General features: G+C 43.4%; 3 protein-coding genes across 5 annotated transcripts in view; all 3 read left to right on the top strand.

Moving 5' to 3' along the window:
* The window catches only part of LOC112149718 (spectrin beta chain, non-erythrocytic 4), an 89,918-nt gene extending 85,989 nt beyond the window's left edge, over nt 1-3,929 (top strand). Inside the window, exons 41-43 of one of the 2 annotated variants that reach the window (XM_024277605.2) lie at nt 371-538; nt 2,122-2,164; nt 2,246-3,929. In XM_024277605.2, coding sequence (XP_024133373.1) covers nt 371-538; nt 2,122-2,164; nt 2,246-2,539 — 505 coding nt within the window. In that variant the 3' untranslated portion in view covers nt 2,540-3,929. Of the gene's footprint in view, nt 1-367; nt 539-2,121; nt 2,165-2,245 lie in introns of both variants that reach the window. The other variant, XM_024277604.2, reaches the window with a different exon arrangement.
* A 2,567-nt stretch (nt 3,930-6,496) lies between these two features.
* Nucleotides 6,497-11,103, top strand: LOC112149725 (zinc finger protein 345). Its single transcript, XM_024277616.2, has 4 exons — nt 6,497-7,251; nt 8,418-8,725; nt 9,073-9,142; nt 9,282-11,103. The coding sequence occupies exons 1-4, from the start codon at nt 6,858-6,860 to the stop codon at nt 10,862-10,864; spliced, it is 2,355 nt and encodes a 784-aa protein (XP_024133384.1). The 5' UTR covers nt 6,497-6,857; the 3' UTR covers nt 10,865-11,103.
* A 1,579-nt stretch (nt 11,104-12,682) lies between these two features.
* Nucleotides 12,683-13,559, top strand: part of LOC112149411 (zinc finger protein OZF) — a 30,019-nt gene continuing 29,142 nt past the window's right edge. For both annotated transcript variants that reach the window (XM_036214683.1, XM_036214684.1), the window contains exon 1: nt 12,683-12,956. In XM_036214683.1, coding sequence (XP_036070576.1) covers nt 12,819-12,956 — 138 coding nt within the window. In that variant the 5' untranslated portion in view covers nt 12,683-12,818. The remainder of the gene's footprint in view (nt 12,957-13,559) is intronic.

The raw sequence follows: 13,559 nt of genomic DNA, 5'->3' as shown, positions 1-13,559 counted from the left end.
CTGCTTCCTTTGTCTCCTCTAAGGTAAGTCAAACTTTACTGGCACTCGAGCATGCGCTGTGTCTGTAGCGTCCCGCTCCATCCTTCCATCCCCACCTCCTCCGTGTGGTCATCCGTGCGTTCGTGCGTTCATCTGTGTTTGTTCAGCAGTGTGTTTCCTCCTCCCTTCTTGGGGCTGGTCCATCCCGCCTACCTACCTGTCTGCTCTGGTCAGGTGAGTGAGGTGTTAGCTTAGCAGCAGTGACTCGGCAGCTCCTCTTGACTCGTCCCGATGTCCCCCCCTCCCCATCCCCGCCTTCCCCTTGCGCGTCACCCCCTGCCCCGCCCTCATTCTCCACTTTCCCCTTTCTCCTGCCCCCCCACTGCAGCAGATCGTGGGTCAACCTGTACTGTGTGCTGAACAAGGGGGAGCTGGGATTCTACAAGGACGCCAAGAACACGGCGACGCCCTACAACAACGAGCCGATGCTCAGCCTCTCCCACTGCCAATGCGACGTCACCAACGGCTACAAGAAGAAGAAGAACGTCTTCACCCTGAAGTGAGACGCCGCCGTTAACACTTAAAAGCGACTTTTATTTTGCTACAAAAACGTCACAATTTAATTATGAATAAAAAGAAAAAATCCTTAAATACAAACTTGATAATAATAAGAAGTTATTACCATAAACAACATTATTGTTTTGTAAAAACATTTTTCCCTCTACAATCATCTTTTGATGTATTTTAAAAACATTCCTCATGGTTTTTATCTGTTATTATTTTATGTTTTTAGCCAAAATCAAAAAATGTGTCTCTTTTGGGTTCCATTATTTTTCAGAGCAGCAGTAGTTCATTAAAAATTCACCTCTGAGTGGTGGAGTAAGCCTTCCCTCATTTCCCATCATCCATATGTTTACATGCTCTCCCACTAGCTTGCAGCCCCTCACAGCGCCAACCAAACATTAGCGGTCCAACATCGGAACCATCCAGCCGTTCAGTTCTGATCCAGATTCCAAATCAAACGGGGAAAATGAAGACGTTCATGGATCTATTTATATGCAAGTGGATGCATCAGAATGGAGTCTCTGGACTGTAGCATCTACGCTACAAGCTTTTTTTTAAAGCTATTCTTTTGTCTGCTCCTGATCCACAAAGAAATACTTAGAAATGTCATTTTAAGCTTAATTTCTTCATGTTTGTCCTCGGAAAAAGGCCACAAAAACACAGTTTTCATTGGAGAAGCTCTTTAAATGTAATCTTAAAAAAAAAAAAAAAAACTTAAAAAACATGAACCAAAAGTGATTACCTAAAATACAGTTCTGTAAAACATTTTTCTCATAAAATTGTGAAATGGGAACCAAACTTACTTTGTAGTTTTAATGCTATGTAAAACGAATCTTTTTATTTGTGTTTTTCAGCCTGTGTGCTGCGAGGGATGGTCAGATGCATTGTGGGAAATGATTCACCTAATTGAGCTAAAAACATGTATCATTACCAGGATGTCAGCTCAGACCCAATGAGTGGATAGAAATGTATTTTTTAAATCACAAAACACTTTAGTTTGTGTTCATCTGATTCCTGTCCGAGACGCTCCGATCAGAATGACTTTATATTGTGAATACAAACTGATTTTCTTTTAGTATTGGTTATTTATTCAATAAACTCGACCTATTTTGCTATGAAGGTTTGAACTTTGAGTTTAACCGTAAAAAGTTTGTGTGTGTGATAAATGTGAGTTTAGTGAGGAGTTTAACAGCCTTAAAATCTCTAGTTCTGCTTAACAGATTTCAACTATTGTAGGTTATAACGTAACTCTAAACGAAAGAAACCGTCACGCCGGGGTTTGGTGAGGCCACGCCCCCTTCCTGTTTTCAGCACTTATGATGGCTTGTCAGCATCTTCTTCGTGCACAAAAACAAAGATGGCTGAAATGAGATGTGTAAACAAAAATAAACATTTTACAGTTTCACTATTCCAGTTTTGGCAGAGAAAAGCCTCAAAAATCGTTTTATTCCAGTTTCTTCACGCGGGTGTTGTGAATTTATCCGAAGTTGCTGCTTTGTTTCTGTTTCATTAATTTGTGTTTCAATAGATTAAAAGTGGAAGTGAAAGTTTTTTACAATCAAACTTTTCTGATTTCAGGACGAAGGATGGCAGTGAGTTTCTGTTTCATGCAAAAGATGAGGTGAAACATTTACTGCTTTCATGTATCCTCGTGTTATGAAGGAGGTTACGTTCGCACACTGACTCCGCCCCCTCATTGCAGGACGACCTGAAGGCGTGGGTGACCAACATCACCACCAGTATTTCAGAGCACGAGGAGATTGCCAAATGGGGCCAGCCCCAACCAACTACCTCATCCACCGACGAGGGGACGCGGCGAGACGGCAGCAAGGCGGATAACAGATCGGAGCGGGGGGCCGAGCGCATCGAGCGGGTGGAGAAGGAGAAGGAGAAGGAGAAAGAGAAGGAGAAAGAAAGAGGAGAACGGTCAGAGAAGTCCGAGAAAGGCGGGAAGTCGGACGCAAAGCGCTCAGAAAAGTCCGGTAAGAAGAAGTGAGCGCCACCCGTCTGCTGGGATCGAACAAACTCTGGAGGGGAGTCGCGGACAGCCGGCGGGCGTGCCCCCGCCCTCCCCCTCCGTCCACCCTCAGCACCGTCAGCCGTGCTGGGATGGACCCGCTCACAGGACGGACGGGACGCCTTTGTCGTCTTTCTTTCTCTCTCCTGTTTTTGCCAGAATGCACAGAGTGACTGACGCCCCCTGGTGGCCGACTCCCATCAGAGGGAGGAGTTTCCACACGCATCATCAACGCTGGACGCTTTCTAACCCGTAGCTCATTCTGTTCCATGTCGTTTCTTCCTCTGGGATGAGCTGTGTCGCTATGTAGCCGTTTGTCCGTCTGAGGCCTTTCATCCTCGCCATCCAGGAGTTCCACTTCCTCTTCGTCACATCTGCCGCTAAATCTCTGAACACATTTTCCTTCAATCAGCAGGAGCTCTGCGCGCCTGCAGGGGCTGATGGGTAAAAAGAGGGAGATTGAGTTTGGAGTTTATTTAACAACATTTAAAGGCAAAACAAATATTGTTCATGTGACATCTCCAAAAATCCATCATTGCTTTAGTCATGAAGCACAAACTCCTCCTCTTTGGTTTTCTCGGTTGAACCGTGCGTCCTCCGCCGTGTCGCGTCATTTTTTAACGGAATTGGAAAGTCTGGCAGCAGCTCCCAGAGTCTCCACAGCTCTCAGGTTCTTCATGCGTGCTCCGCGTGCCGCCATGTCCGTCCCCTCAAAAGTCACTTCAGTCTTCCAGAAACCTCCATTCACATCCTGCAGCCCCTCCACCCCAAACCCGGTGCCAGCAGGTCACCCCCCCTGGTCCTCACAGACCCGCAGACTCGGAAGTTATCGACAGAGGATCCACCATGACTCGAGGGCAGCCATATATTTACAGTGGAGATGCATGTTTTTGCTTGAAGAGATTCCCTCAGACTCATCGTTTGATTTCCTGTCAGCTCACCTCAAAGCCATAAAATGCAAACAGAAGAAGAAACGAGCTCGTTAAGGGAGGAGTGAAGGCTGATGGGAAACCCCTTTCACTGCACGTCTGGTTCTTTTCAATTTTTTTTTAAATCTTTTTTGAGTTTTCATAAATTTTCCCATGAAGCTTTTTGGGACTTTTAATATATATATTTTTTTCTCTTTACTAAAGTTGTTTTTTTTAATTATTTTTTTTTTTCTAACTTACAAACCATCAGTAGCTGCCAGAACCATGTGGAGCAGATCTAACCTTTGAAGTCCGAGTCTTCAGCTCCGTTTGCATTTGTAGAAACAAACACTAGGGGGCAGCAGAGCGTCTTTTCCATCAGAAATGTTGACATCCCGACATGTATGGAGCTAAATTGGGGCCAATATTATTTGAAACCCAAATAAAACAAACTGAAAAAATTATTGGCGTTTGGCAAAAAAAATGTAAATGTCCAAAATTTTTTACTATTCTAAAATAAACGTAATTATTTTCAGCTTCAAATGTGGCTGAAGACAGGCTTAGATGGAGGAAACTGATTCGCTGTGGCGACCCCTGAAGGGAAAAGCCGAAAGTAAAAGAAGAAGAAGATTTTCAGCTTCAAATGTTCTTTTTTTAGGTTTCAAAATTTCAATTTCAAAACTTTTTTTTCAGTTTCAAATCTTTTTTTTCGTTTTCAAATCTGAAAATGTCAGTTTCAAAATTTTGGCCCTGTTGTGGCGCGTTGGGGCGGGGCTAACACAAAGGACCAATCCAAATCGATGAGGGTGGTAGCTTAAGTCGCGGTGCATTCACTGACTCTGAGAACTGTGATAATCACGGTCAGAAAATGGCTGTACTGTCTGTACTATCATAGTCTGAAGTTGTCCTAAAACAGGTGTACAAAAAAGAGTTTTATCGCGTACAAAAGTCTGTTCTAGCCCGATCAAAGTGAGTTAAATACAGCCATCGCTAACGTCCTTATGCTGCATAAAATGGCTAAAACTCGGTAGTACCTCCAGGTATCTCTTGTATGTTTGTACTCTTTCACATGCAGGAAATGTGAGTTTGAGCCCCACAGTAAACACAGCAGTTTCTTCTTCTTTATCTTAAAAGTGGATTCTTATAAACTTTCATATTTTAGGAACTGTCTCTGGTCTGCTTCACATCGGTTCACAAACTAACTTCAGGTCCTCTTCTGGGCTTTGAGCTTCGTCGCTTTTTTTTCCCATCTACTTTATGTTATGATTTATTTTTGATTTAGCAAAAGTTCACAACTCAAAGTAGCAGAGAAGAAAACTAATGAGGAAAAATGTGAACCAGAATTGGCTGATTTTTTTTAAGTCTCACATTTGGTCAAAGTTCTCAAACATTTCTGTTGAGACTCTGACGTTTGTTTTTCTCTCCAGACGAGCAGATTAGTAATTAGAAATGAAACCTTCAGACCTCCACCTGCTGACCTGCTGCACCTTCACCACCCAAAGCGCTGGATTCCTGCAGAGCGTGCGCGGCCCGGGACCGTTCAGGGATTTACGTCGGTGAGGATTCTGTCCACGGTAGCCTTGAGACTTTATGCAACTTTTTCTTTGCACTTTTTGGCCGTCAGCAGAGCCGAGGCCCGGCGCTCTGCAGAGTTCTCAGCTCGGGCCGGACCGCAGACGGAGCAGGTTTCTTTGGTGGGTCGCAGAGCTGTTTACATACGACACCAGAGAAGAAAGCGGTGACAGCGCTCATTCACACTGCCTGAAATAAACCCGTCAAAAGGGCTCAGATCACACGGTTCTGTTTCAGAAGACTGTTCCAGAACCATCAGCGCTAAGTTTGATCGATCCAAGAAATGTTGGCTAAACCTCACCACTACGGACACATGAGAAATACCCCCATGAATCTGGATTAAACTATGAATCTGGATTAAACCATGAATCTGGATTAAACCCAAACGGCTGAGGATCAGAGAGGAAGCACAAGGGTGGAGCGGGTCAAAGGTCATGGAACGTTCAACCCAACAGCCAAAGATCAAGCCTGTCAGAACTCTGATCCCCCGCCCCGCCCCCCGTCATCGGTACGCCCAATCACATGGCTTCATTTCTCCGATGCGTTGGTTTGTAGGGGTCAGAGGTTGCATGAAGGATGGCGTGGTCCAAACTGCTCTGCATGTCTTCAAGTCTCATCCCTCCACTGATCAGTCACTGTAACAGAGCGGGCGGCCAGAACCAGCCAAACAATAATGTACAGAGGGATTCGAACCAACGGCCGACCTCTGGCTGTGTGAAGAGGTTCCTTTGAATAAATACAGATTGTGATAATGGCAAAGAGTTCTGGCTCTTTTTGTTGATTCGTCTGACGTTTCTTTGCATATTTTGACACTTTAGTGATTTGAAACAACGGGGAAGGAGAGAACACAAAATGTGGATTTAAAAAAAATAATTTTATTCTTTATTACATCACAAATGACACAAGGACAAAACGGTGGACATGTTTGGTCTTTGGGGGGATTTAGACCAAATACAGGTTGAGTTAAACCCCTTTTGAGACTTAACAGAAACTTATGGAAAAAATTATTTGAATACAGTTTTTTTTTTTAGTACATAAAGTGTATTTGTGGGATTTTTGTTTCAAATTAGGACATGTTTTTGTTTGTTTGTGTTAAAAAATAATTTTGTTCAAAAAAGCTAAATATGTTTTATTTATAATTTTCAATTTTCCACATACATTTCTTTGTATTTCTACATGTGAATATCTTAGAATTTCATTTTTATTTTATTTCCTTTTATTTCTTTTAATTTCCATAAAACAACAAAAACAAAAGATCAATCAATCAACCTTTATTTATAGAGCGCTTTTCATTCCCTGAGGCAGCTCAAAGTGCTGATCTCACATGAGTTCTTACACCTGGGAAATAAAAGGGCACAGATGGAAGAAAAAAACGTGAATGGAATCATTTATTAAAAGATCTGAATCGAAACATACATATCTACAATAGGTGTGCTGCTTGTTATTATTGTGAATTTACAGAGAATAATGTTTATACCACAGTTAGAATCCAAAAATTATTGGTAATAAGCAGGAATTATAATAAGCAGGACAAGTAATGTAATAAACAATTTTATTTGCCCTTAATTATTTTTCTCCTCACCGGTAGGTGGCAGTAATGCTCAATTCTATTCCACCATAACCCCTAAGGAAGCATATGAGCATGCGCAGACGTGACACCGGAAACGGAAATAGCCGCAGACGGACCCTTTACGCTGCGGGACAGCTGAACGTAGGACTGTTCAGAGGATAAACAGACGGGTTTTGGGTTCGGTTCTGGTCGGTTTTTGATTCTAAAAGCAGCAGCCGTGATGCCGCGCGGCCAATAAAGGCTCAGCATGGAGGCTCGGTTCGGCAGAGAGGTAGCGTCGATCGTGGAAGTCGGCATCCAGGCTACCGTATCTGTTTTCAGGGACGTCTGCGCCAAAGAGGGTCTGAGTCCGGACTGGGAGGAGGCCAGGTCCGGCGAGATCCGGGAGATTGAGAAATGTTTGGTGGTTCAGATCCACAAAGTCTTCACCGAGTTCTGCTCGGAGCTGTTCGAGGAGAACGAAGTCCTGCGGGCCAAAGTGGAGCAGCTGGAGGATGTTCTGCAGAGGAAAGCTGGGCAGCTGGAGCAGGAGCTGGAGGCCCGAGTGGGTCAGCTGGGCCGGGACATGGAGCAGCTGGAGAAGGAGCTGAAGACCATGAGTGAGAGCGGAACCAAGGCTGAAGAGGAGCCGAACCTGACAGGTGAGATCAGGTGATGCTTGAACGCTTTAACCTGGATCTGACCTGGTTCCAGCAGCAGAGCAACTGGAGGCTCGAGACATCAGTAGCTCTGATGTTCTGGTTCTGGTCCAAACTCTGAAGGAGCAGCAGCTTTCTAACCAAAGACTGTAGCAGAAATTCAGTGCAGGAGATGATGGTGGGATTGTTGACCTGCTGTCTGGACTTCAGGTCCTGTGTGATGAATTTAATTTCATTTATTCATTTATTTGACAGGGACATTGCACATTAAAGAGCATTCCTGCCAATGCACCAGAGTTAGTTCAAAAGCTATTTTTCATCTGCTGTCCCTGGACTGATGGTAAAATTGTCTCCCTATAAGAACAAAGTTAAAAACAAAATGTAATAATGTAATAAAGATCGAATTCAGTTCTCATCCAAAAGAGAAAACACTCCAGAATTCTACTTTCCTTGATTAGTCACATAAAAGATGGAACTGGAACCATCACCCCCAACTGTTTCCTGATGAATTATGGGAAAGAATGGGTGTAGGGGAAGGATAAAGTCTACTTTCCTCCATCATTGTGCAGGAAAGTAAGAAGATTCTGTTTGAGGAGGAAGTCATTGCTCCAGACAGTATTGCATAAAACAGAAGTGATTTTTGTTTTTTTGATAAAGTTCATTAAATCTCTGCTACAATCAGCTGTAAGACTCAGAACCTGCAGTCAGTAAAGATAAAAACAAAATGGTATTTATTTGTGCTGTCATCCAGCGATTAATTTTGTGTGTGTGTGTAAAATTGATTAATTATGACCTGTCATTAATTAATTAATCTATTTTATACAACCCAATAATTTATGTGAAAAACCTATTTTTTAAATATTAATTTGTTCTGGGAAATGTTTGTATTGACTATCAATGCATAAAAAATGACCATAAGATCACTTATTATAAGAGAGAATCCATAAAAGTGATCCTGTAGCTAAAGCGACTCGGTAGCTAAAGCGACTTGGTAGCTAAAAGGATTCTGCAGCTAAAGTGGTTTGATACCCAAAGTGTTTCGGGTACTGAAGTGATTCCGTAGCTAAAGCTGTGTGGTGCCTAAAGCTTTGTGGTGCCTAAAGCTATATGGTAGCTGAAGTGATTCAGTAACTACGGCGATCTTCATTACTCGTGTGTCTGTCAAACAGGAGGACCGCTGCAGCCCGCCCCCCATCTCCTGACGTCCCCGCAGGAGTCCACCTCAGACCAGTTTCCAGAGTCGTCAGGAAGTGCAGACTCCGTCCCTTGCTCCCCCCCTCTGCCTGAACCTGCAGAAGCAGTGCTGGTGGACAGCCCCCCCTCTGTTCTTACACAGCCATCAGTGGACGCTTTGCCCCCCCAGCCTCCTACATCGACAGAAGCGTCTGCGATCATCCTCAAACCTCCATCACCGCGCTCTGAGCCAGCAGACCCTCCCGACTGTGACCTCGGCGCTCCAGACTCGGTGCAGGAAAAGGTGAGTGACCTCACTCTGGGGAGGGGGCAATGTTGTGCTTAAACCATCCATGCTCTGTTTGATTTATCTGTGCAACATCTGCAAACATGGATGGAGAGATGGTTCTGCTGAAGCACAATGGGAGGTGGAACAGCTGTTCAATTCAGAACTTCAGGAGAACTTGCCAGAGAGGAACCGTGTTTGGTTCCTGATCCCTTCATTTCAGCTTTAGCTCACGATGAGTTCCAGGTCTTTCTGGTTTAAGATGGATGCTGTTGTGAGACTTCTGCAATTTGAATCCAGAACATAGACATCCTGCTAAAGATTTGTTTGATTTGGTCTCAATCCAGATGGTTGTCTCTTCACAGGAGCCTGTGGAGCATAAAGTACCTGGAAAGGTGGGAAGGCCGAGGAAGCAGACGCATCAAACCAGTGAAGGTTGGAGATTTTAACGTTTGTATCCAATCCTGGTCCTTGAGATCCTCCATCCAGCAGGACGATGGATCTCAAGGATCAGGTTTGAAGCTTTCTTCCTTTGCTGCCTCTACTTCAGATCTGCTTTTGTCCTTCTTTCCAGCTGCCTCCGCCTGCAGCACAGAGGAGAATCAAAGCCGTGCAGCTGAAATTCAGGGGCGGAGTCTAAGAAGACTACAGTCGCAGGCAGGAAAGCGGTTCTTCTGTGAACACTGCGACTCCGGTTTTCACTGGAAAAGTGATTTAAAGAAGCACGTGGATCTCCACAAGAAGAAGTTCTCCTGCGAGCAGTGTGACAAGAGCTTCCTAGATGAGGCGTCCCTGGAGAACCATCTTTCCAGCCACAGCTCTACGCAGAGCCTGCTTCCGTTCCGGTGTCCTCACTGCAAGAGGTCGTACCGGAGAGAGGAGTCGCTGCTGAACCACCTGAAGCGCCACCAGCAGGCGAGGCCTCCCAAGCCGTTCGGGTGCGATCAGTGCAAGAAGACCTTCAGGGTCAAGCAGTCTTTGGAGAACCACCTTCTGCGCCACGAGAAGTGGAAGCAGTTGGTCAAATGCCAGCTCTGCGACAAGACCTGCAGGACCTCGGTGCAGCTGAAGAGCCACATGGCGGTGCACTCGGAGGACCGCCCCTTCAGCTGCGCCACGTGCGGCAAGGAGTTCAAGAGCAAAGACACCCTTCGCTTCCACCAGATGGTTCACACCAACGCCAAGAAGTACAAGTGCCCCATGTGCGAGGAGTCCTTCAAGTACGCCCACTCCCTGACGGTGCACAAGCGGAAGCACACGGGCGACTCGCCCTTCACCTGCGACCAGTGCAATAGGTCGTACCGGACCGGCACGGCTCTGAAACGCCACAAGATGATCCACACGGGGGAGAAGCCGTTCACCTGCCACGTGTGCGGGGCCAGGTTCAGCCTCAACAACAACCTCAAACGGCATCTTCGCATTCACACGGGGGAGAAGCCCTTCACCTGCCAGGAGTGCGGCAAGAGCTTCTCGGACAACAACAAGCTCAAGAGCCACATGCTCATCCACGGCGCTCGGAAACCCTTCATGTGCGACCTCTGCGGGAAGACCTTCCTCTTCAACTGCCGGCTGCTGATGCACCAGAGGTACGTCCACGCCAACAAGAGCCAGGACGCCTTCTTCCAGAGCCGACCCAAAAAGCTGGTCGTCATCGTCAAACCGTTCAGCTGCAAAATATGTCTGAAGGGTTTCAGCGCCGCGTCCTCGCTCAAACTCCACGAGCGAGGCCACAGCGAGCAGAAGGAGTTCAACTGCAGCCTGTGCGGGAAGGCCTTCCACAACAAATACTCCTTCAGCTACCACCAGCGCAGTCACTCGGGCGAGAAGCCCTTCGTCTGCGACAAGTGCGGGAAGCGCTTTTTCCAGGCCGCCAGCCTGAAGCAGCACGAGCGCATCCACACCGGAGAGAAGCCCTACAAGTGCGACCAGTGCGGCAAGGCCTTCAGAACCGACGGAAACTTCTACAGGCACATGCGGATCCACACCGGCGAGAAGCCGTTTGAGTGCGGGTACTGCCAGAAGAAGTTCCACCAGTCCAACCAGCTGAAGTCCCACCTGCAGGTCCACACGGGTCAGAAGCTCTACACCTGCCAGCAGTGTGGACACGGGTTCTCCGACTCACGGCAGCTGAAGAAGCACGCCTGTGAGAATTCGTAACCTTTGGAACTTGAAGTTACAGATCTGAGTTTGTCAAGAGAACTTCTTTATTCTAGATACTCTGAGAATTCCAGTACGCTGATGGGTAAAACCAGAGGTAGTCTCTGCAAATGTTTTTGGCATTTATCATTTGGTGTGTGCCAGTAATTTGTTACAAACTTTAAGAGAAAGTTGTTTTCTGTTTTTGTTCCACATAAGCAGTTGGCAATAGGTTTGGTTTGAATAAAAAAACATGAAGATTTGGTTGTAATGACTCCTTTTAACATTGTACATTAATGTAAACTGAGGGTTTAAAATCTTTTGTAATTTATAGTTCTTTAAAAATGGAAATCTATATATTTCTTTCTTGTTTGGTTAATAAAAAAAAATGGAGCTTGCACAAATTGCGTTTTATTTTGAAAACTTCTCGTCCTCCGGGGGGAAATAGCATCTCTGACGTAAAACATGGCGAACCTTTAGTATTTTTTTTTTTAATTATTAAACAAGTGATTAAACTGGACTATTAAATTGAATATAACATAATAGTACAATATATATCTTAAAAACAAAGTTTTTGAGTAATTACAAACAAACAGGGAGCCAATGCAGAATGAAACAGAACGAACAAAATGAAGATAAATGTGAGCAAAATGAGGCAAACATTTTTTATATAACTACAAAAACAAAAGAGAAGTTTTGAATATATTTTTTTTATTTTTTATGTTCGTTTTTGAGTCCTGAATGGGCTTTACTGACTCGAGGTACAGTTTGAATCTGTAAATATTCTACATTTTGGGAGGTCTTTATGTATTCATATTTGTTTGTTAAATTTAGCAAGGTGAATAAGTATATTTAAACCGATTTCCACTCTTTTAATATGATGCTTTTGGAAAATTTTAGCAGTTGTGGGAAAGAAAAACATGTTACATGATTTCAGTTTCTTTTTTATAGAAAGTACACATATTATTGTTGATATTAAATTGTAGTCTTTACGTTATTTACATTTGCAGTTGTCCTTAAGTTTTTTAAAATTAGTTTATTTAATTTTAGGAGAAAATAGGGAATTTTTAAAGGGTAACCAAACCAGGAAGTTGGTGGCTGACTCCACCCACGGTGGAAATTTGAAGATCTAGTCAGAGGGGTGGGGCTTAGGGGCAGGACTTTTATCATTACTGGAGCTGCAGATCAAGATGTCAGACTTCTGAAACTTAAATGGTTTGACCAATCACAAAATTCAGCTGTAATACCTTGATTTAACCTGTACTATTGACTATATTTTCAAGAATTAATTTTATTTTAATTTATCTAAAATGTGGCAATGACCAACAGGCAGCACTTTTAAATCCCCATTTATAGAGATCAACAGTCAAAAAAGCTTCATTTGGGGTTTGGTTACCCTTTAAATAAAAAGCTGTATTTACATTTCTCTTCATCAACTTTAAATAAAACATTTTTTATGCTTTCCGGCATAAATATTGCAGTTAAAGGTCATTTCTTTAATTGATTATTAATTAATTTTTGTCTAATACTGGTATTAATTCCATTTATAATGATGGTATTTGTTTTGCATAAAACTGTGTCACAAAACTGTTCAAACTTGAGGAAAATTAGCCGGGCTTTCCGAAATATGAAACAAACCAAACGCTCTTTTCATTGCACTCGATGAAAGGATATATTATATTATATTATATTATATTATATTATATTATATTATATTATATTATATTATATTATATTATATTATATTATATTATATATATAGACGCTTAAAGAATATATATTATGTCTATGAGTAGAACTGTCAAAGTAGTACTTCCGCCCAGCTTTTATTTTGAAGAGATTGAACCGGTAGTCGACGTTTTCAATTGCGCCGCGTGCGTAGCACTATAAAAACAACTACAGCGGCACCGCAGTGAACTAACTTACATGAGCGAAGTTTACAGAACCGACCCGAACTCACTCGAACTTTTTCTGGATGGCGGATTTAGAAGTGACAGTTTCCTCCATTTTGGACGAACTTATAACCGCGGCCGTGTCGGAAATGTCCAAAATTCTGAACGACTGGAACTGTAACTCATCCGGAGGGTCTCCGAGTGAAAACACTGAGGACAAGGTTGGTACGCGGAACATGGCGCGATGGAGCCATTTGAATATAGAACTCGAGCTTTAGTTGGTTAGTCTTAAACCCAATGAGTTACATCGCTAGAGAGGCTACGCTAGCCTGCTACCATTCTCCAAAATACGTAAAGAGCGACGCCATATTGGATAGGGCAGGAGACGACGAGACGCGATTTAGCAGATACTGTAAAATGACCCCAAAGTTTATATTTTTGGTCAGATATTGGGAAGAAGAAAACTCGGATCATTACAAATAAAGATCCAGGCCATGGTTTTATTGTTATTTTTGTACAAAGTACAGCAGATGAACGATATTTCAAACTTTTCTCCAAACAAATACGTTGTTATATGCATGGTTGTGATGTTATTCAAATCTACACAGATTTGCACAAGTTTGACTCCTCTCCCCTTTATGAATCGATTATTGATCTATTATTAAGTTTCAATCAATTCAAATTGATTTTGTCAAACCAGCCCCATTTATTAGCTGAGTAATAATTTACTTTAAGTCACATAATTGTTTTCCAGCTCTGTGCAATTGTTAACAGCGGTAAATCCAATATGGCGTCCAACTTTGCTACAAGCTGGCATAGTGACT

This window comes from Oryzias melastigma, linkage group LG13 (genome assembly GCF_002922805.2).
Source record: "Oryzias melastigma strain HK-1 linkage group LG13, ASM292280v2, whole genome shotgun sequence".
Classification (NCBI taxonomy): domain Eukaryota; kingdom Metazoa; phylum Chordata; class Actinopteri; order Beloniformes; family Adrianichthyidae; genus Oryzias; species Oryzias melastigma.
Note: the sequence above shows the minus strand (reverse complement) of the source record. Positions and strands in the feature narration are given on the sequence as shown.

Excerpts from the sequence above, each read along its gene's own strand:
- LOC112149725 (XM_024277616.2), top strand. The coding sequence starts at position 6,858 with ATGGAGGCTCGGTTCGGCAGAGAGGTAGCGTCGATCGTGGAAGTCGGC. Across the intron at positions 7,252-8,417 it reads AGAGGAGCCGAACCTGACAG|GAGGACCGCTGCAGCCCGCC; the intron begins GTGAGATCAGGT and ends TCTGTCAAACAG. Across the intron at positions 8,726-9,072 it reads CAGACTCGGTGCAGGAAAAG|GAGCCTGTGGAGCATAAAGT; the intron begins GTGAGTGACCTC and ends GTCTCTTCACAG.